The 21,480-nt window shown below is 36.6% G+C and overlaps 2 protein-coding genes across 4 annotated transcripts; one reads left to right on the top strand and one right to left on the bottom strand.

Moving 5' to 3' along the window:
- The first annotated feature begins 4,816 nt into the window (after positions 1-4,816).
- On the top strand, positions 4,817-13,441 carry dixdc1a (DIX domain containing 1a). Of its 2 annotated transcripts, none has more exons than XM_053507281.1 (15): positions 4,817-5,432; positions 7,153-7,265; positions 7,339-7,490; positions 8,303-8,389; positions 8,518-8,571; positions 8,647-8,697; positions 9,869-9,973; positions 10,108-10,161; positions 10,277-10,369; positions 10,515-10,586; positions 10,685-10,846; positions 10,927-10,993; positions 11,463-11,571; positions 11,641-11,749; positions 12,668-13,441. In XM_053507281.1, the coding sequence occupies exons 1-15, from the start codon at positions 5,410-5,412 to the stop codon at positions 12,749-12,751; spliced, it is 1,335 nt and encodes a 444-aa protein (XP_053363256.1). In that variant the 5' UTR covers positions 4,817-5,409; the 3' UTR covers positions 12,752-13,441. The 2 variants fall into 2 exon arrangements, with proteins under 2 accessions (XP_053363256.1, XP_053363255.1); XM_053507280.1 differs by having other exon boundaries at positions 7,336-7,490.
- A 14-nt stretch (positions 13,442-13,455) lies between these two features.
- On the bottom strand, positions 13,456-18,934 carry pih1d2 (PIH1 domain containing 2). 2 transcript variants are annotated; one of them, XM_053507289.1, is made up of 6 exons: positions 18,917-18,934; positions 18,463-18,528; positions 18,249-18,372; positions 14,959-15,210; positions 14,513-14,778; positions 13,456-13,932 (listed from the first exon to the last, which is right to left on the bottom strand). In XM_053507289.1, the coding sequence occupies exons 2-6, from the start codon at positions 18,526-18,528 to the stop codon at positions 13,798-13,800; spliced, it is 843 nt and encodes a 280-aa protein (XP_053363264.1). In that variant the 5' UTR covers positions 18,917-18,934; the 3' UTR covers positions 13,456-13,797. The 2 variants fall into 2 exon arrangements, with proteins under 2 accessions (XP_053363264.1, XP_053363263.1); XM_053507288.1 differs by lacking the exon at positions 18,917-18,934 and having other exon boundaries at positions 18,463-18,825.
- Positions 18,935-21,480: the final 2,546 nt, after the last annotated feature.

Here is a 21,480-nt window from a genome sequence, read left to right as displayed (position 1 = left end):
TTGAATGCACCACACCTCAAACCTTGAAGCAGACTTGCTATAACAGTAGAAGACCACACAAAGTGCCATTTTTATCAGTTAAGAACAGGAAACTGGGGCAGTAGAGAGAGTTACTAGGAACAATAGTCACTGCAGCGGGTGGTGAAAATCATCGGGACTAGTCTCCTGGAGATTAACACAATCTGCACTACTCACTGCCTTAGTTGGGTGCACAGCATCCTGTGTGATCAGCATCACCCTGCCCATCACCTAATCCAGTTACTGCCCTCAGGTAGAAGGTACAGGTCCAACCACCAAACTCTCACACAGCCCCTTTCAACAGACTGTGAGGCTGCTGAATGATCAGTTATCCCCATCTATGACCTTGCCCCCATCTATTCTTATATATCACACATCACTATTACAATAACTGTGAACTGAACTTAGCATTGATGCGGCACACAAAATACCCACACTCTTCTTGTGATTCATGCCCCTCTCCCTCATATTTCACATAGCCGTTATGGTTACTGCACAGCTGCACTATGGTTGCACTTTATTACATGCCGGAAAAGATGATGCCTAATGGTATCTTGTTGTTACAGTATTTATACTTTGTTATTAATAACAAAAACAATAAAGTTCAATTTAATTAAATTGACTTGAAACTTGGGTTACAGTTCACATGGGCTTACCAAAATTAGACAATAGAAGATTGGAAAAACATTTTGGTCTTGATTTTTGCTGTGACACTTTAATGATAGGGTCAGAAATTGGAAAAAACAACTTGACAGCATGGAGCCATCCTGCCTTCTATATAAACAGTTCAGGCTGGTTGTGATAGAGTCATTGTGTGGGGCAATTTTTTTTGCCATACTTTGGGCGAATTAGTACCAATTGAGCATTGTTTAAATGTCACACTCTACTTGAATATTGTTACTGACCACGTCCATCACTTTATGACCACAGGGTGATGTCACAAAGATAAAATCATTTCAAACTGGTTTTTAGAACATGACAGTGAGTTCACTATACTGAAATGGCCTTTACAATCACCAGATCTCAATCCAACAGAGCTCCTTTGTGATGTGGTGGAACATTCGATTTGATCAAAATGATCTGGACTGGTAGTGGTTAGCACTGTCGCCTTGCACCTTTAGGGTCCGAGTTCGATTCCCGGCCAGACTCGATTCCCGTCCCTGCGTGCATGGAGTTTGGATGTTCTCTCCGTGCTTGGTGGGTTTCCACCGGGTACTTCGGTTTACTCCCACATTCCAATGTTTAGACTAATTGACATTCTCAAATTGCCTGTAGTGTGTGAATTAGTGTGTAAGTGTGTATGTATGTGTGCCTTGCAATGGATTGGCACCCTGTCCAGGAGCCTTCTGGGAAAGACTTAAGGTCCCCGCGACCCTGAATACAGGATAAAGTGGTATAGAAGATGAGTGAGTAATGGAGAGTGATTATGACTGACTGACATGCACTTCAGTGAGTAATGCTCCTGAAATAAGTAAAAAACCAAACATATTTATTTATTTAGCTTAAAACAATTTTTTTCAAGTAAAAAAAAAACTCTTGCACACTATCAGCATAGTCATTAATTAGTCATTGTCTATTTTACTTTTCTCTGACATAATTGTTACCAGTCAATTTAATTTATGCCAGAAATAAGGTTGGTAGAAAAAAAAAAAATCACTTTCCCACTCATCTAAAAAATTTTCAAAGTTTCGCAATAAGGGAAAAAAAGGCTGGAAAAGAAACTGTTGAAATCAACATCTCTGAATTAACATCTCTATTATCATATAAAAGTGGTATGGATGACAGTTATGCATAAACTTTAGGTATACAGCTCTTGCCCCTTTTACCAGCCCATATTTATGCTTTGCCCATGCATTCACTCGTCTTTATCCAATGATGAGCTAAAGTGTTTGGGTGGCTTTTTTAGCCTCTGTCCATCTTAACTTACGCTACAAATCCTACAATAGATCAATCACTTACAGAACCCTGGATTACTCTCAGGGATTTGAATATGACTGCCACTCGTCTACTCACACCTACCGAAAGATGTCCAACAGATTTAGCTGGAATGGTTTTGATCAAAGCCTTTTGTAAATTGGCCTAAGCCCCAGTGGCAACTTTTTCCAAGGGGATTTGGGATGGAAAATGCCAGATACATGCTGTTTTCACCCTGTCTGGGTCAAAGGAAAAGTCAGGCAGAAGGATAATATGATTTCTTGCAAAAAATAGTGGTAATACAGAACTAAGCAGAATAAGTGATCCATTTCTAATCAACCAGAATAAAAAGGAAAAAAAAGGGGGAAAACAGCTTTGAATCTGGCAACAAGCACAGCCACTCCTCACCCTTTTAACCTCAGTGTGTGAAAAGGATTGTTCCTTATCATACAAAAGATTTCTAGGCATAAAAGCCTTGAAATATACTGTAGATAGTGCAATGCAGACATATTTTCAACACCTCTCTTGTCCTACAGGTTACCATGGAAACAATTCTCAGAATATGTTATGTGGTTTGAATAAAATGACCTAGGAAAGGAAGATAATGCACACTATACGGATACAATAACAAAATGTATTTAGTTTAATTAAGTAAATTAAGAAATCATATTTAAGAGAAACAATTCTGAAACATGTTGATCATTCATTAATTTTCTGTAAGCACTTTATCTTTCCAAGAGTCGTGGGAGCTCCAAAATCTACCCCACTGGGAACATTGGAAACGAGTGATGACACTCCTTGGATGGGACACACATTCACACACTATTTTAAACCTCAGGGCTGTTCGGGGTAGCAAATTGATGCAACAGTATATTTTTGGGAGCTGTAGGAAACAGCCCAGAGAACCCAGAGGAAAACCACATTGCACAGTGACCTTGCCTTTATTGGCTTAATGGTTAACACCACAGCCTAGGGCTTTGTTAGCCTATTTATCAACATAACCTGTTAAATTTGTGTTTCCATTCAAAAAACAGGCAGAAATCACAAAATTAAAGAAAAGTAAGTAATAAAAAATAACATTGCTTATAGAGCCAGATACAGTAAATAATATTAATAATATCTACAATCAGGGTATTTCAATTTCATTCTGACATATCTGGGTGGCATCTTTCCTTCTTTCTTTCTTTCTTTCTTGCTAATGTTATGATTTTTCGGACTCTTATACCAATCTCTTCTTTTTTTTTATTTAAAATGATGAAAATGTCTTTATAGTACATGAAGAGAGATGTGAAAGTAAATGAGAAACATGAGAAAAAACTCTGTACACCATGTACACACTTATGTAGACACAAAGAGGCACTGTCTGGTACAGTAGCACATCCAGTTACTGTAACAGCATGTGTTGAGGAGATAGAAGGGAAACCTTGTTGGATGCTGAAGAAAACAATACTGACACAGAGACAGAGGCAATAACCAGAACTGGGGACGTTGCGGCTTATATACTGTATATTTCACAAAATGCCTAAATACCATATTGAACATATAAATAAACTGACTTATAGCATATTAGAAAGTAAATTGTTATAGCATAGTATTATTATTATTTTTATTTCTCTAGGGGGCAGGCACCCTTACAGTAATGTAGAAACAGAACATGCCAGTAGTTTCTTGACAAACAGTGTTCATTATAAGAAATACAAATAATGTTTTTTTTTTTTTGCATCCACATCGAAGCTACACAGTTGCTCAACAAACTGAGGCCTCACAGATTGAGGGTGCTGGTTTTCACACTGATCTCAGGTTTCTGTCTGTTTTTTTCCCCACCATGTCTGTGTGAAATTTCTGCAAATCTTCCAAAAACTTGTAGTTCAGTGGACTTGCTACTTTAAATAGCCGTTAGGTGTGAATTAATGTGCGAGGGTGTGTGGGTTTGTGTTCCACAAATATCCAATTCAGGGTGTGTCCTTGCCTTCCTGCCAGTGTTCCCAAAATATGCCTTCTGATTTACTTTTACCTTGATCAGAATGAAGTGGTTATTGAAGACTAATAAATAAATGGTAACTGTTCTGATTATCCCAGTAACTAAATAACTAAATGTTTATCCCATACATGCATATTTTCTTTTTATGTTGTGTTCGTAGTGCCAGATACCTCAGCAAACCTTTAGAGACATTGTGGAGTCCATGCCTCAATGGTCAAAACTGTTTTAGGGGCAAAAGCTGGCTTTGAGCAGGTGGGTTTGATACAAGAGACATGCTGAACTGAAATGGCAGATAGTCCTAAGAGCAAGAAAAATACCTGGAGGTGACTTCCCAAAAACAGACTTCACTGTCTTAAATGTAAATGTATTTGAAAAGTATGTGAAATGTAATATTGTTCTATTCTTCAAGTCTAATTGTTTTTTTTCAAAGAATCAAATAGATACATCAAGATTTGTGTGCCATTTCAATCTTTTATATAAAAAAAGGTTTCTATTTTATTTACACATGATGTATTATTGTATGGAACAATTTATTAAAACAATATGTTATTGCTCAGCAATAAGAGCAATTCGCTCTAAGTCATACTGTGAGGTGGTGTTGTATTATGTAAAACATGATTGTAAAAAATAAACTCCATATTTTTCCACATACAGTAATATATATATATATATATATATATATATATATATATATATATATATATATATATATATATATATATATTTTAAAAATTAACCCGCTCTTAGTGTTACTAAGAAGTAAGTGCAGTAGATTTCAGCTTCTCTGCCTAGAGGAGGATTTTGTGACCATGGACCCAGTAGCCAGCCCCTTGGTGGGGGCTGCTTGGTATGTGAGGGAGGGGTGAGAAGGAGGAGATGCTGGTGAAGGGGGAGGGTAAACAAACCAGTCTGAGCCATCTGAACAGAAACAGGAACAAGAGCGTGGGATATGAAGACATGAAACTAATTCTTCTTATTAATCACAGAGAACACCATGACTACAATGAAGAGGAGAGGAGATACACAATTTGCAAGGAACAAGCCTGAGGAACCATGCAAAATTCTGCAGCCAGGAGACATGGCATACTATCCCATTCCTCTGTTCTTTCTTGTTATGCCTCTGAACTGAAAACAGGGATGCTTCATTCGTCATATACCAGATACTTACACACATGCTGGTCAGTTTATTTAATTCAAAAGAGGATTTAGTTGGGGATTTGAGCCCTGTTGACTCTCATATTTTGGAGGATTTACCAAAGCAAGCAGAGATCTGGATTTATACATGCTGACAGAGATATTGTCCCAGTGTGTGAGGGCTGCTTCCCATCACTGGCTGAGTGCGCTCAGTGCAGGCTGCTTTTGTTGTGTGACTGACTAATGTGCCCACCCTTTTGGCTGAGGCTGCTTCATTTCGTTATGGTCTTGTCCCATTCTATCTTGTACCACACCTTGGAAAGAAAGAGCATGGAGGGTTAGAAAAGCATCTACGTACAAGCATGGGAGGCAAGCCAATGAAATGGTATGAATGAAATTCTATCCATTTACTTACTACCTGCTCTTGTTTTGTTTTCTCGCTAATATACCCTGATCTTATATCAGTAGGTACTAAAAACTGATTATTTTATTATATATACATTTAACTATAATTTGCACCAGTCTGATATTCAGGATTGGATTTGGGCCGATACCAGCAAAAATGGTGGATCAAATATTGAGGGGAAAAAATAATTAATTTAAGTAGATTCTGGAAAATGGAAAAGATTTTGTTTTATAAACCTGGAGTTTATTAGTGTTGTGTGCAGTGTGCTTGCAATATACAGAATAAGCAGATTTTGTGTGATCACAGGTTTTGAATAAGTTGTGTCTTAATTATGTGTTTTTCTGTATTGTTATGGGCTATATAAAAAAAATAGTTGCTTATAAAGCAATAATAACAGGGTCTTAAAATTGGCTGATACTCAAATTTGTAGTTTCAGTATTAGAAAAAAAATGGTTTTGTGCCGTCTCCAAAATATAACTGATGAATGTAGACCATGGTAATGTTATTGTTAGAATATTAATAGAATTTGTATTATCAATACATATATATTGATAGCATTATAATCTTTATTAAGTCTAATGAGCCTTCTTGGCTCTGTCAAGCATAACCCAGACTTCACGTCATTCATTTCATTCCTAATATGATTAATCTGGTTGCTTCAGTTTTCATGTGAGCCTGACTTGAGGGTGTTGGTGCTGGAATAAAACTGCCTGGCAACCACAAACCATTGTATTTTGAATAGAACTGTAACATGACAGTGGTATCCATCCATCTGTCCTGAGTCATGCACAAACTTCTGAGCAAAATCTGTATAAATCTCCTGTGTATGGTTGCTTAATAATTTCTCAGATTAGTCTAATTCCAAAACAGAATTTATATACAGTACTATCGGGGTAATCGTTGGAACAATTTTGTGCCAAATACTTATTTAGTCATTACATGCATTACAGTACTTAAATTTGATCCTGTTTTTTTTTTTTGACTGTGCTGTCTCATTTTCACGTGCTGAATTTTGTCATGTCAGTCTATGCACCTCTGTTCCTTAGCAACTGTACAAAGCAACTATAAAAAGAACCGAATATGACTAGGAGACTGTTTAGCATTTTGTTGAAGAAAGTAAACAGTTTGTAAGCCAAAAACTAACAAAAAAGAGTTAGGAATTATGGGCCAATGGATTCTTTTAAAAATAAAAAATAGTTATATGGTGATACTGTATCACCTTGATAAACATTTTTTTTAATTACAAAGTTTTAAAACGCCTAAAGTAGCATATCATTAATACTGCTTCCTTTTTATATGTACTGCATACAATCATAACTGGAGGTGCAGTAATATGAGACAAAGTAATTCTCTATATCCAAATTATCTTTCCCCTTTAGTACATAACACCATCACTGAAGATCACTGTATTTTGGAATAGTTGGCATGGGTTTCCCATTTCACATCTATTGAAATCTTATGAGCACACATTCCTATGAAATATTTCAGCAAAAAGTAAAAACCTACATGGGAATGGAATTTATTTACTGTTGTGTAGAATCAGCACTAACAATGCACAGATCAATCATTTAATGCTTATTAAAAGGATTGTTATTGAAACCTTTTTCACCTAGACAGTCCCCTGTGTGAATGTGTGCTTCAACTGCTGAAGCTAATTGTTTCTTTAGCAGTATTTTTGCTGTTTGCTTTACCTCTACAGTCTCAGTTCATCCAGCCCTACACACTCACCTAAAGAAGAATACATCATTGGCCAGTCTGAAGAACAGGGCAAGAGTGTAGGAAACCACACAGAGCAACCACAGAGCCTGAATGGTAAGATGAAAATATAGATCAAGTATCGATCAAAAATCATCATCCACAATTGCTTCTGCTCTTGTTTTAGTAGATGCAATAAAGTTGTCATCCAATGAGCCAACTCCAGGACCAGAGAACACTGGGACAGGAGATGGGAGCTCCTGGGAGGAGCAGCTATATATCCAGCAGGAGCAGCTGGAGAAGGAGATGCAGGAGACTAGGAAGATGGTGACAAGACTTCAAGTCAGTATTTATTTATTGTTGTTTATACATATGCCATATAATATATTGTGCAAAAATATGTGGACATCTACCTACTGTATACATTTGTGAATCTTTACAAAACATGTTCCAGTAAGACTGGACATGCACATAAATGAATCTCTATAAAGTTATGTTTATGGAAGAACTTAAGTGTTCTACACAGTAATAAAATGTAGAAAAGTATGACTTTTTTTAAAAAATTGTAGACTAAATAAAATATTTTCTTATCTAGGTCCAATTGGTAGCGATATACTGAACACTGAATAATAAAACACTGAATGCTATAGATATTGCTTCATTAGAGATATTATCTGACATTGAGCTATTACTATTTAAAAAGTTTCTTTTATATACTGTATATCACTTAAAGCCATAAAATATTCCAAGATGGGAAATAATAAGGACACAGGCCTTACCTCTTAGTTTCCAATTCCTGTTAAAAAATCATGTTTTTGCCAGATTAAAAAATAATAAATTCCTTACCTATGATCTTCAAAAAACAGATGAAGGCTGTCACAGAACCAAGGAAGGCATACGTGAATAGTTTTAATTGAAACTTATTCCCCATTTTTACTTGCTTCAACCAGCTTTCATCCACCAAGTGTAACCAAATGAAAAAGTAAAATCATGTATAGGCTACAAGAGAGGACATTTGAACAAGCTTAATACCTAAACCTACAGGGATTTAAAGACAAAAAATAAAATATTATAATCTACATGTTGATCCTACATAACATCCAGGGTCTGATTTATGTCTTACTTTTAACATTTGCATGTATTATTTCATTCAGGCTTTGCTGCTTCATGGATCGCTTCCTGAAGATGAGCAAACAGCTTCTCTATTTGGAGACAGCATTATTAATGCAGAACAGCAGCTGGTAACTTACTTGCATGCAAAAAAAATTTATGCATTTGCAGATTATTTTGTGATAGACAAAAACTTAATTTCATGTAATTTTTAAGACAGATTATACTTATAGCTTTCATTTTTTTCTGGTTTGTTCAGATATTAATTCGCAGTCGCCTGGATCAGAGCATGGAAGAGTCCTTGGACCTGAAAGTAAGTATTTAATAGCATGAGCTGAATACTCAGATAAGATTGACCGGTAGGTTTAATATTTAACATTCTTTTCAGAGGGAGTTGTTGAGGTACAAGCAGGAGGCACGCAATCTTCAGGCGGTTAAGGTAAACCAGAACATAATTTATCATTAAATGTTTTTATTTACTTTCTGTCAACCTTACCTGAAGGGTATTTGTGATCACCACAGAGAGTTGTAACTTTTAATTATTAAATACCAAATTATATAATCCAATAGCATGGTGGTTTAAAAACATTTATTCTCCATCCCAACTATTTTGCCTTTCAGGTTACTGTTTCAACCTTTCTCTGGAACTTTGTTTATTACTCTAAAATAAATACATATACAGTAGTTTGTGGAATAGGGATAAATATTACACTGGTCAGTCATAAAATTACCACCTGCCTAATATTAAGTAGATAACCTAATTTGCCACCAAAACAGTAATGATCTGTATGTTCTGACACAATCCTATCAGAACCAGCGTTAATCTTTTCCTCAATGTGAGGTACAGTAGCTCTTCTATTGAATTGGACTACACAGGAAAGGGTTCACTCCCCATGTGCATCAGTGGGCCTTGGTCACCTGTGAGGCTCCCCCTGTTGCCAGTTCATGGGTTTTCCATCTATGGATCACTTTTGGTAGGTCCTGACCACTGCAGATTAAGAATATTCCACAAGAGCTGCAGTTGTTCTAATCCAGTTATAGTCATTACAATTTGGCCCTTCTTACAGTAGATTCATTTTTAATATCTCTTTTCAATGGCTAAAAGATGTTGGAACATAGACAGCAAGTAAACCTTTTTTTCCTGTAGTAACAAATGGGCAAGCATAAGGATTTGAGTTATTTTTTATAAGGGCCAAATTATGATGGCTAGAGGACTGGGTCAGTGCAACTCCAAAACTGTAGCTCTTTTTGTGGAATGTCCCTAGTCTGCAATAGCCACGCCCTACCAAAAGTAATCCAAGGAAGGACAACCGTTGAACTGATTTCAGGATCATGGGTAGTCATGGCTTACTAAAACACATGTGGAGTGTGGAGTCCGATTCAATAATAGAAGCGCTAGTGTAGATAAAAAAAAATAATAGAAAGATTATAGAAGGGTGTCAGAACACAGTGCATCTATGGTATTGTGGCAAAAAGAGAACCTACTCAATATTAGGGAATCATAATGTTATGGTTGATCGGTGTATTTAGCAATTTTGAACTACAGGACAAAGAAATGAAATGGAAACTTCACTTAATGCCTACAGTATGTTCTTGACCTGCTACTCTAGGATTCCTTGCAGTACCGCATGTCAATACAGGAAGACTCAGTACTGCAGCTTAAGCAGGAACTACTCCGATCCAGCATGGACAAGGAGGAGCTAGCAGGGCAGAATGTGAGTGTAAAGTCTATAATTTAAAGCACCATTTTCTGAAGATAAATGCTCCATGCTCAATATGGTGTCATATAAGAACATGGATGTGATAAGCAGGTGGATAAACTATTAATATAAACAGAATGTGTTCGCAGATGGAACTGCAAAGGAAGCTGAATGATAGAGACAGATTGCTGAGTGAATACAAAGTAGGTGCTATCTCTTGTTCTTATAATGATTCATAATTACAGTTCTTATTTGATTATAAAGGTTGAATAAAATAAAAAATAAAGTACTTTATTAAAGTAAGTATTTTCTTTGCAGAAAGAAATTGCACAGAAAGACAGACAACTTCAGCAGCACCAGTCCAAACTGGACGAGTCAGTTTGCAAACTCAATGAGACAAATCATAACATGGTAAATTTCACAACTAATATAATATACAGTACAAGACATATAATTACCATTGCAATGTTTTGCAACCAGGCAGAATCGTAATTATGTATGGTACAACACAAGTCATTGTTTTTCACATTGTCTTATTCGATGTTTTGTTGCTTAGATGTCTAGTTGTGAGAACAACGGCTACAGCCATACAGTGGAACGGTTGTCTTCACCATTTCCACATAGAGTGGTAAGTTAAAGAGTTTTTCATTTCAACTGTAAGTAAATGTGTGTGATTTTTGGCCTTTAGACAATGGTACAATATTTGGTATGCACTATATGTGTTAGAATGATGAGCTGCAGCTGGTCCGGGATGCTCTACGCAGCCTGAGGAACACTTTCAGTGGTCATGACCCCCAGCATCACACACTGGACACCCTGGAGCAGGGAGTGTCCAGCCTGATAGACCGTCTCCATTCTGCTGACTCAAAGAGGAGGCAGGATAGAAAGGCCAGCATTTAAAAACTGCATTTTTCCGTAAGTATTTATTACTTGTGCATATTTATTTATATCATTGTGTCCAAATGCAGGGTTCAAACAAGTCACCAGGGCGAAGAGCAAATCACACTGATCGAGAGTCATGGCCACCTAGTTCGAGTAAGACACATTTTATTTACTAAATTACAATATAAGAAAGCAATAGACAATAGTGGGTTGTTTTAGAAAAATTATCAGTTACAGTCCAGTATAATGTAAAGCCCTATACAATGTGAATAATTTTCTAATAACAGAACACCCTGAAGTGTTTTATTTGTCTTGTATCACAGCAACTTGCCAACTTCAACATGTTTTATTTATTATAAAATGAAACACCATATTTTATAGTTGTTTATTAAAATTAAATAAGGTGTAAAATAAAATAAAATTTATAAAATTTCTAGATAAGTAAAAAAGATTAATTTGTATTTTATCATGTTTAACAGTCTTGAAGGAAGCTACTGTAAGCTAACAGAACAGCTTTATCTGTGACCTATCTCTTTACACCTTAAATGAAACTTCTGACCATTCAAAATAAAGGATTAATTATTCATGTATTGTAAATGAGTTGTGTTCTTTCATTTTGCAGAAATACCCCACTCTCACAGTAGTCCTGTGATCAGTGCCTCAACCTCAACAAAAATACTTTATTTCACAGATCGCTCTCTTACACCTTTCCTAGTAAACATTCCTAAAAGGTAATAAAGACACATTTATATTCCTGAGTTCTCTTCTGTGCAATATTTTAATGAAATCATTATTTTTAGACTGGGGGAGGTCACACTACAGGATTTCAAGGCTGCTGTTGGAAGACACATCAATTACCGATATCACTTTAAGTCTCAGGACCCTGAGTTTGGGACAGTGAAGGAGGAGGCAAGTATATACTGTAGCATACGAGGTGGTATCACAAAAAGTTTTAGGACTAGTTTAGTAACATGGCAACGGATGGTAGCGCAAAGCTGCATGCATAGTCACAGGGAGCAACAACCTTCATAAGTCAGTGTGCCAAAAGGCCCCCTGTACATCGGAAGTTGTGCAACTGGTGCTATTCTGACCTCGTTTCATCCATTGACCACTATTTCATTATAAACAGCAAGTTGGAACAAGGAACAAACATGAAAGTGAGCAAATCAGCCACAGAGACACTTGATGTTGAAGTTTACAACGATGCTACAATGAGTTGTTCAAAGTTTTTTAAGCGGCATGCGCACTTCAAGTGTCATACAAAACAGTAACAGGTGTGTCATTCAAAAAAGCCCAGGCAATCCTTATGTGTGATTTAAACATGTGCCGTGTTGCTGCCAAGCTCGTCCCCAGGCTGCTGACCCAGGAGCATTGTGTCAAAGTCTGCCAAGAACTCGTTCAGCATGATGTGGATGACCCGTTTCGCGTAATATTATCAGTGATGAAATTTGGGTGTATGGGCATGATCCCAAGGTGAAGCAACAGTCTTCAAGGTGGAAGAATCATCTCCATGACCAAAAAAGATGAGCAGTGTCCGCAGCTTAACCAAATGCACACTCATTGTCTTTTTTGACATCCATGGCATTATGCATTAGGAATTTGTCCCCAGGGGCCCAAGGGACTGTTGGTTGTGAATTCTAATGCCAGGTTTTAAGGCGTATAAGGGAGGATGTATGGCAAAAGCAATGGATCTGTGGTGCCCAAAACTTGAAACCTTTTGATACCCTCTCGTATAACAGCTAATAGGTCTAAAGTTGTAAAATAATTCAGGTAACACATTATTTTGCAGTGTATTAAAGTGCTGACTATTTACATTGTGTTAATCAGGTATTCCAGGATGATGCTATTATACCTGGCTGGGAAGGGAAGATTGTCGCCTGGGTGGAAGAAGACCATACTGAAGGCAGGTAACTGAAGACTGAAGAACATCCTTAATCTGGGATTTGGTTTCCATAATTTGCTGAATGCATTCATTTTATATGTGTTTATACCTCAGCACTTCACAGATCTGCACCTGTCATCCCTTATAATGCAATGGTCCATTTTTGTGTGACAAATGATTGTAAAAGTTGTTTACAAAACCATGCCTGACCTTGCTTTAAAAGTATTTATACTATGATTTTTTTTGGGGGGAGACAACTTTCTATAGTGTTCAAAAAAGACAAACATATTAGTATTGACTGTATACAAGCTACCAACTTTTTGCCAAAATAAACATATAAAGTATTTACCCCAACCAAATAAATTTTAATAAGACCTGTTGCCATTAAGAAGTCACATAATTAGTTACAAAAAAAGAATCCAAGAATTTTTTTCCCATCCTCAATAATATGAATTAATTTAATATAGATTAATGACATACAGTATAGGTCATAAAAGTCCATTTTAGTTCAAAATTAAAATGTGGAAAAGGGGGTGAAAACTTAATCAAGGGACTGTATCAACATATGTGTTTCAAGTCACAGCTTATAGTGTCATGCTGGAGTATCTTGCTGAAACCATAAATTAACATATAATTAACTCATTTTTTAAAAAATGATAAAAAATATCCTTTTTAGATTTTGTATTATTGTTGTTCCAAAATGTGAACCTTAAAAGAGCAAAGAGTTAATTTGTTAAAAAGTATCATTTTAATACACAATGTGCTGTTGAAAATAATTTCTGTATAGTGTGCATGTTGGTCTAGTGGTTTTATTCATGTTAAATCGAATGTTTGTCCACTGTGTTAATAAAGATGCATTTCCTGTACATCATGAGTTTATCAACTCCTTAAATTTTATTGTCTGCAAACCTGTCAATTTGAAAAATTTATTCAGTTAATTTAATGTCATGAATATCACTATAAGGATAAAGACACTGATATACCATAGCATACAGTAGATGTTTGATTTAATCAAAAAGGAGAAAAAGGAGTGTAAGCAGTAGATTATGATTTTCAGGAAACCTACTCATTGAATTTACAGTACAGTTACTGTAACAGTGAGGATATGTTTCTTCTTGTTGAATGTTGCATGGCACGTGTCCTCTTTCACTCGCTCAGGAAACCAAAGATGAAGAAAATACAACTGTTCCACTTCCAGCATTATGTCATCCTGAAAATACAAATGTTGGTATCAAAAGACAATATATAAAAATACTTCAGTAAAATAAACATCTGATAAAAGTGATTAAAAACAACAGCAAAAAAAAAATTGTAACAACAACAACAACAACAATAATAATAATTCATTCATATTCTTTTCTATACGTGTGTGTGTGTACCATGGAAAATTTGGGAACTTTAATTAACCTAATGTACATGTCTTTGGACTGTGGGAGAGAACCAGAGTACGCAGAAAAACCCACCAAGCACAGGGAGAATATGCAAACTCAGACATAAAGTGAGAATCGAACATTTGACACTGAAGTTGCGAGGTCACAATGCTAACCACTACACCACTGTGCTGGACAATAATAATTATAATTATAATAATGATACAAATTATTATTATTATTATTATTATTATTATATAAATATTACAATAATTATGCAAGAATTTCTATTCAATTGAATTCAATTAATCCAAGTTTACAGTTCTTATGTTAAATTTATTTCAGAGCAGTTGTGAGTTGCTTTGGATAAGGGCTCCCACTAAATGCATAGTAAATGTAAATACATGTGGTGCGTCTAACCTGGCTGATGCTGAGCTGGCACTGGGAGACAGAGCTTATTTCAGGCAGTTCTACACACAGCTTTATCTTCTTGACTGAGTCACTGCTCAGTGAGCACACTGTCATCTGATGTTTTGGCTGCTGAGGCGGAACAATCTCTGTGCTGGAGATCACCTCTATCAGTCCTGGCCTGACCTTTTCTTTGTCTTTTTGTCCCTCATTTAGCTGAATGCAGGACTCCTCTTCTTCTATTCGCAGTGAGCTGATCTGCTGAAGCAACGACTGGGCTGTGGAAATTAATTGTCAAAACTAAATAACACACTTTAAAATCACTGGCACGGTGACCAAAAATTCATACTAATAAGAACTGAATATAGGATCAAATATCAAGGCATCTTCTTACATCCGAAAACAAGTAATAATTTTCTCCCCTCTGTCTTTCAGACTGGTTAATATTTGTCTTTTACCTGGTTTAAATTGAAATTGAGAATTATCCTGGCTTAGTGGCCGATGAAGTGACATTAGCCGGTGTTTCATATCCTGTAGAATGCCCTTTAGTTTGGCCTTCATGACAGTGTAGTGTTGTGACAGGTGCAGCTTATGCTGCTTTTGGATAAAGTTTAGAGCCAGGAGGTGTATCTGCTCCTTTTCTTGTGAGTTTTTCTCTGCTCTGTGAAGAACCTCTGGGTTGAAGGCCACATCCACTATATTGTAAATCTCTACAAAAAACAAACAAACAAAAAAACAAGCATATAGCCATATAGCCAGAGATTGCACTGTCTGTTATTCCTTGGCAGCAATATGTAAAACTCAAACAAAAAAGGGACCCTGGAGCTGTTAGGTGGTAATACATGCTTTAGTTAATGGTCACATCATACATAAGAATAAGGGAAAAAAGAAGTGTGGCATAGTTGTTAAAACTAGACAGGCTGATTTGAGTATTTCACAAACTACTGATATGATGAATATGGATTTTTAAATAATTTTTTTATTCATACAAACTGTAAGAATTTTTTACAAACAGAAGCCTGTTGATTATACCCTTAAAAACCTTTTTAAATGTTTGCCACAGTACTATTGCATTTTTTACACATAATTCGTCAATGACAATTGTTAAACAGTTACCAGTTAGTCCTTGTTTACCAACCAGACTGGCACAGTGGCATTGCAAAACTGCTCATATTGATTATAATTGCACCAAGATGTTTCAGTGTTTGTATGCGCAGAATGGTGCGATTGCAGGGAGTATAGGTGGTGAAGGTGTAGTGTGTTCAAATACTTACCATTACTGGTAAGTCCAAAGTAATGTCCAAAGTAATGGAAGGTGTAATAGAGAAGTGGAGAAAAGTGCATGCAGGGTGGTAATAGTTTGTGATAAAAAGGTATGTGCATGTGTGAAAATGAAAACAGCAGTATGACATTATGTTACATGGTTTGGAGGCAGTAGCACAGACAAAGAGGAGGTGAAGCTGGAGATGGCAGATTTGAAGAGGTTGTGATATACATTGTGGATGATTTTGATGGGCAGGATTAGACATAAGTGCATTAGGGTGACAGCATAGCTAGGACAGACTGGAGACAAAATGAAAGAAGCTATATTGAGATAGCTTGAGTATGTGCACATTGAGGACAAATAAGTTGGGCAGAAGGAGAGAAAAAGGCCGAGGACGAGGTTTATGGACATGGGGAGAGAGAACATGCTCATGGATGTGAATCACAAAGGAGTTTTCATTTTCTGCAATGGAAAAGTACTCTAACTAGTTACTTTTATCAGAAAGTAATGCTGTAATGTAACTGATTACTTTTAATAGAGAGTAATTTTGTAATGTAATTAGTTACTTTAAAAAGTAACATCCCCCAACATTGGTGAAGCTGCAGAGGACAGGTGCAGTTTGATGGCCCCTATAAGGAGCACCCATTATGCATAGTGGCCACTGTACAAGCCTCTAGAGGCAGTGCTATGATCTGGAGTTGCTTCAATTGCTCAGGTACAGGGTCAGTTATGTGGCAAAAAAAAATAAAAATAAATTTTAAAAAATCAACTGACAACCTGAATGTACTGAATTGCCAGATTATTCCATCAGTTGGGTTTTCTTTCCTTATGCCACGAGCATATTCCCGGATAACAATGGTTAAAATTTTTCAGGAAGCTTGAGGAAACACAAATTGGCCACCAAAGTGTCATGAGCATAGCCTTATTAAGTATCTATTGAATGAACTGGAAAATACTTTATAGAGTTCTTTGACTTTCCCATCATCAATACAAGATCTCAGCCAAAAAAATAATGCCTCTGGACAGAATGAATAATAAATTGTATGTTATTGCATGATGTTTTCAAAACAATTGCACAGCCAATGTGCTCTGTAATCAAACCTAAAGGTTGTTCAATGATGTCAGAACCAGGACAACAACTAACAAGAACTACAACTCCCAATGCTCTAGCTCACCTGAATTCTGTTGTTGGTCTTTCGGCTGCTCCAGGCAAGGGGTCGCCACAGCGGAATACCCAGTCCGCACTACAACTTGGCACAGGTTTTACCCGGATGCCATTCCTGACGCAACCCTCCCATTTTATCCGGGCTTGGGACCGGCACTGAATTCTAACACACCTAATTACAGACTAATTACAGACCCAGATAAAAGATATTCACACACTTCTGGTCTTTGCGAAGTAAATGCTCTGTGTGGCTTGTTCGTTATTAAAAAGGTTTTTGATATTTGCATGCGATTTTGGATTTTGACCATGTTTGCTTCTTCGTTTATAAGTTTAGCATGATGTAGTTAATGCACATTGTACATCGCCTGACACTTGCCTGTTTACTGGACATTCGAACTTGGATTACCCCTGCTGGTTTTCATTGATGTAATCTTTGAATTGTGAGTTGCATTCTTCGAGTCTGGGTTTCTAAAACATCAAATATTACAGTGCATGGCTTATTTTGTATTTTTTTTTGGCCAGGGAGATTAATTTGTTTATAGCTGTAACAATAGCCTACTGACTGAAAATGTCCATTAAAATGGTACATTGTCAAAATGTAACGCTGGTGTACTGTGTGAAAGGGTTAAAAGGCATAATAACCTAGCAAACAGTGGACACTTTTTTGACATTGACATTTAGTCCCCATGCAAATGTTTTTAGTCTTTCAGATTTATTGCCCGTAATGGCTGCACGTCATTAATTAAGACCCTGCAGTAATTCACCATATGTTTCTGTGTGCTGCAACAGCAACGTATTCACTCTATCATCTGGTGAAGATGATATCAGCAATAATATATTAGCCTATTATTAGTACTAGTATTAGTAGTGTCAATGATTTTGGCCAACATAAAATGTTTGTAGGACATTCTCCGAACGTTTGCATACTGTCTTACAAAGGTCCAGAGGACATCCGAGGAATGTACCCCCAATATTATCCTCGAGACATACAGTAAAGGGAACCCTACACAATGATTTTTAGGGGTTGTTTGTATGGGACCTTTTTTTCCTTTAAAGTTAGTTATTAATAAAATTTAAAAAAAAGTGTTGACCAACTACTGTGCTATAAAATATAAATAAATATTTTTATGCTGAAAATAGTCAATGCAGGGGCAATAAACTTTGCTTTGTGTAGGGATTAGCACACAAAGCTACAACTGCATCCTCCAAAAAAGTTTGCAGATAAGTTCATGTTAGACTGAACTTTACATTGAACTTATCATATTTTGTTTATTTAATTTTAATTATGTTGTAGATGTCATACGGAAAATCAGGTTTACCTTGACCTTGAGAAATGCTCTCCAATTTTCCACCACACACGGGAACAGGCTGAGTAGGAGAGGCCGGAGCAGGGACTCGCTTCCAGCTGCACACGTTTACGTACAGCATCCCAAGTTGTGGCTTCTGGAAGGAGTCGTACAAGCTTTAAAACATGATGCCATCTGCTCTAGGTGTATTACCTGCTTTTTTTTTTTATTCTTTTTTTTAATTTACCTGTACAGATACGCGGAGACAGGTGTAAGGCTCAGGTGGTGAAAAATATTCCGCACCGTCTCGCATCTGTCGTGCGATAAAATTATTGTACTCATCAGGATTATTTTGTGCCATTTCATCCAGCATGGACCAGAAATCGTTCACATGGTTTAGAGCAGATGCGGAAACCTCCATGCTTTAATAACTTATCTACACTTAACTAATTTAGTTGGCTAACTGCGCGCCAGTGCTTGTCTAAACTCGCAGTTTAATGTTAGTGAGATAACTTTAAGATTAGCTAAGAATCAGATACCTAATTGTTTATTTTGGTCGCAAATGTAGTTTTAATAAACTATGAAACACACTAAAACTATACCGAACAGACCAGTGTAAAACAAAACTTTTGTTAGTATCGTCCGTTTCCATAGATACAAGCCCCAACTAACAGCTAAATCACAAATAGGTCACTGCTTACTACATTGGTGCACTTCAGTAGGGTTTAAAGACTTCGTACACCCTCCGCAGGGCACTATATTAGAATGTAGGGCTGCGTTCTATTCCGAAGTGTATGTCGGTTAAGGGAACTTCCCTCGACAAAAATCGTTCGAAACACCCTGCAACGTCACCATCACAGACGTCACTTCCTCCGTGCGAACCTCGGATTAATGTTGCTCCCGTTGTTTCACACGGCGGACATTATAAAGTATAAATAAATTATTTGATTAATAAGTTACGATAAACTGTGTCATATTACTATTAAGTCATCCTCTTTAATAATGATACTATTTTATAGCTCTATTTTTCCCGCGCATCAGCAAGGTCCAATATATATTGCAAATCTTTTCACTCCCTGTGTATTGGAATCATACTTAACACGGCTGAACATCATGTGCTGTATACTTTACAGGGTACTTCAGGCTGATCTGGACGCACCTAAGCAAGTACCATAGTCATCAACATGTCCAGTAGATGGCGCACTGGTCTGTTCAGCTGTGGTACATCATCGGTTTCGTCATAAAAGGTCTGACGAGCTGGCCTTAAAAAAAAAAAAATAATAAGAATAAAAAACTCAACGGATCTCTGTAAAGAATGCCATAAAATGACACTGTCAAGTATATACAGGAGAGGATATATAATGGCACAAATCCAAGAACTAGGGAGAGTAAAAAAGCAATGTTCAGAGTCCTTTAGAATAGAAGTAACTGATCAGAGAAAGAAGCATTTAATACTCTTTTTTTGCGGAAGATTTGACTGGAAAATAAGCTTTAATGGACAGGGAAGCAGAGGAGCGAGCGAGAGAGAGATCTATTGGTGGCGGTGAAACAACCTATAGAACTTTAATTAGATGCTGAGTATTACTGAGAGTTGAGACAGTGAAGATGAGAGAGAATGAGAGAATTTTTATTTATTTACTACATTTGGAGGTAACATAACCTACCTACTGGATTCTAACCACTGTTAAACAACAAAAATCAGAAGAAGAAGAAGGTGTCACTTATAGCCAGCTCGACAATAACATTTACATTTCTCAAACAGTTTTAGTAGGATTTTTTTTACTGGTTTATGATGTACTGTATTAAAAAAGTTTTGTCAGCTGTTATTTCAAATATTGATACAGTACTACAAGGTTTTGTAATATGATGTGAACTTTCCCATCGCTCTATGCTAAGAGCTCTATGCTCTAATATTGCTGATTCCTTATTCAAGGTTGCAGCCAGTAAGTGCAGCCAATAATTCTTTTTATTTTTATTAATCTTAAAACGTAAGAATTTGATTATGCTTTCTAAACAAAGACTTTGGCCATAATTGCCACAGTACTAGATGCTCAAGAAAGGAAGTGTGCGTCAACAATCGGCTTCCATGAACTGATTTACTTATTTGCGCAAGATAATTAATTGTTATTAATTACAATTCATAATAAATATATAATAACATAAATTATATATATTATTTTGTATACAGGGTCCCTGGGACCTGTTACTTATCCCATGAGATTTAGGGTGAGGTACACCCTGGACAGGGTGCCAATCCATTGCAAAGCACACACACAGGCACACACACGCACACACAATGAGCAATTTTGGAACTTCAGGTAACCTAATATGTATGTCTTCGGACTAAAGTACCCATAGGAAATTCCAAGGGAGGGAGGGATATGCAAACTCCAAGCTACAGACCTGAGGCAGAAATGAAACCCTAGACTCTTAAGGTACTAGACCACAGTGCTAACCACTACACTACCATGCCACCTTCATTGTTATTATGAATTGTAAAAACTTATGGTTATCAAGCATAGGTTTAACTAATATTTGTGTAAACATTCCCAGGGGATTCGGTAGGATTATATTTTATGTACATGAACCACCTTTCACCTTTCGGTAGGATTATATTTTAAGTACATTACTTACCTTTATGAACCACCTTTCAACTTGTTTCTTTGATTCTCGTTTATCAAAATGGACAAATCTTTTTTTGAGTCATTTTATTCATTTCGTTCTTTTGATCAGAAATAAATTAAATTGTTACGTTTTCAATAAAAATATCCCCAATACATCTACATACACAAATTTTGGCTATAGTTCCAGTTATGAAAATATTACAGTACAACTAAGGACATATTATAATAAACAGTATGAGAAGCTCACCTCTTATATCTTCCAATCTGAGTTGTTCGTTCTTTTGAATCTATTGCACCGCATAGCATCTATGGGAGTCACGTGACTAAGGAACGAACAACTCGAGACTTGAAGACTCATTGCTGAGAATCGTTCAATTCTGTTTTCTGTGTACTGCCTTACATAGCGTCTATGGGAGTCACGTGTCAAAAGAATGAACGACTCTGAGTAGAAGAATCATTGAAAAAGAATCGTTCAGTTCTGTTTTCTGTGTACTGTACTGCATAACGTCTTTGGGAGTCACGTGTCAAAAGAACGAACGGTTCGGGACTCGAAGACTTACTAGCAGAATCGTTCAATACTGTTTCCTGTGTACTGCACTGCATAGCGTCTATGGGAGTCACGTGACAAAACAAGGAACGAC

Source organism: Clarias gariepinus, chromosome 11 (genome assembly GCF_024256425.1).
Source record: "Clarias gariepinus isolate MV-2021 ecotype Netherlands chromosome 11, CGAR_prim_01v2, whole genome shotgun sequence".
In the NCBI taxonomy this organism is placed as follows: domain Eukaryota; kingdom Metazoa; phylum Chordata; class Actinopteri; order Siluriformes; family Clariidae; genus Clarias; species Clarias gariepinus.
The sequence above is the reverse complement of the archived record's forward strand: the minus strand, read 5'-3'. Positions and strand labels throughout refer to the sequence as shown.

What these genes read in the sequence shown, in the direction of transcription:
- dixdc1a (XM_053507280.1), top strand. Translation starts at nt 5,410, where the DNA reads ATGGGAGGCAAGCCAATGAAATG. An exon ending in AGAGGAGGCAGGATAGAAAG is followed by an intron (nt 10,847 to 10,926) that starts GCCAGCATTTAA and finishes GTCCAAATGCAG; the next exon opens with GGTTCAAACAAGTCACCAGG. An exon ending in TTGGGACAGTGAAGGAGGAG is followed by an intron (nt 11,750 to 12,667) that starts GCAAGTATATAC and finishes TGTGTTAATCAG; the next exon opens with GTATTCCAGGATGATGCTAT.
- pih1d2 (XM_053507288.1), bottom strand. Translation starts at nt 18,636, where the DNA reads ATGGAGGTTTCCGCATCTGCTCTAAACCATGTGAACGATTTCTGGTCC. An exon ending in GAGCATTTCTCAAGGTCAAG is followed by an intron (nt 15,211 to 18,248) that starts GTAAACCTGATT and finishes TGTTTTTTGTAG; the next exon opens with AGATTTACAATATAGTGGAT. An exon ending in GCCAGCTCAGCATCAGCCAG is followed by an intron (nt 13,933 to 14,512) that starts GTTAGACGCACC and finishes TTGTATTTTCAG; the next exon opens with GATGACATAATGCTGGAAGT.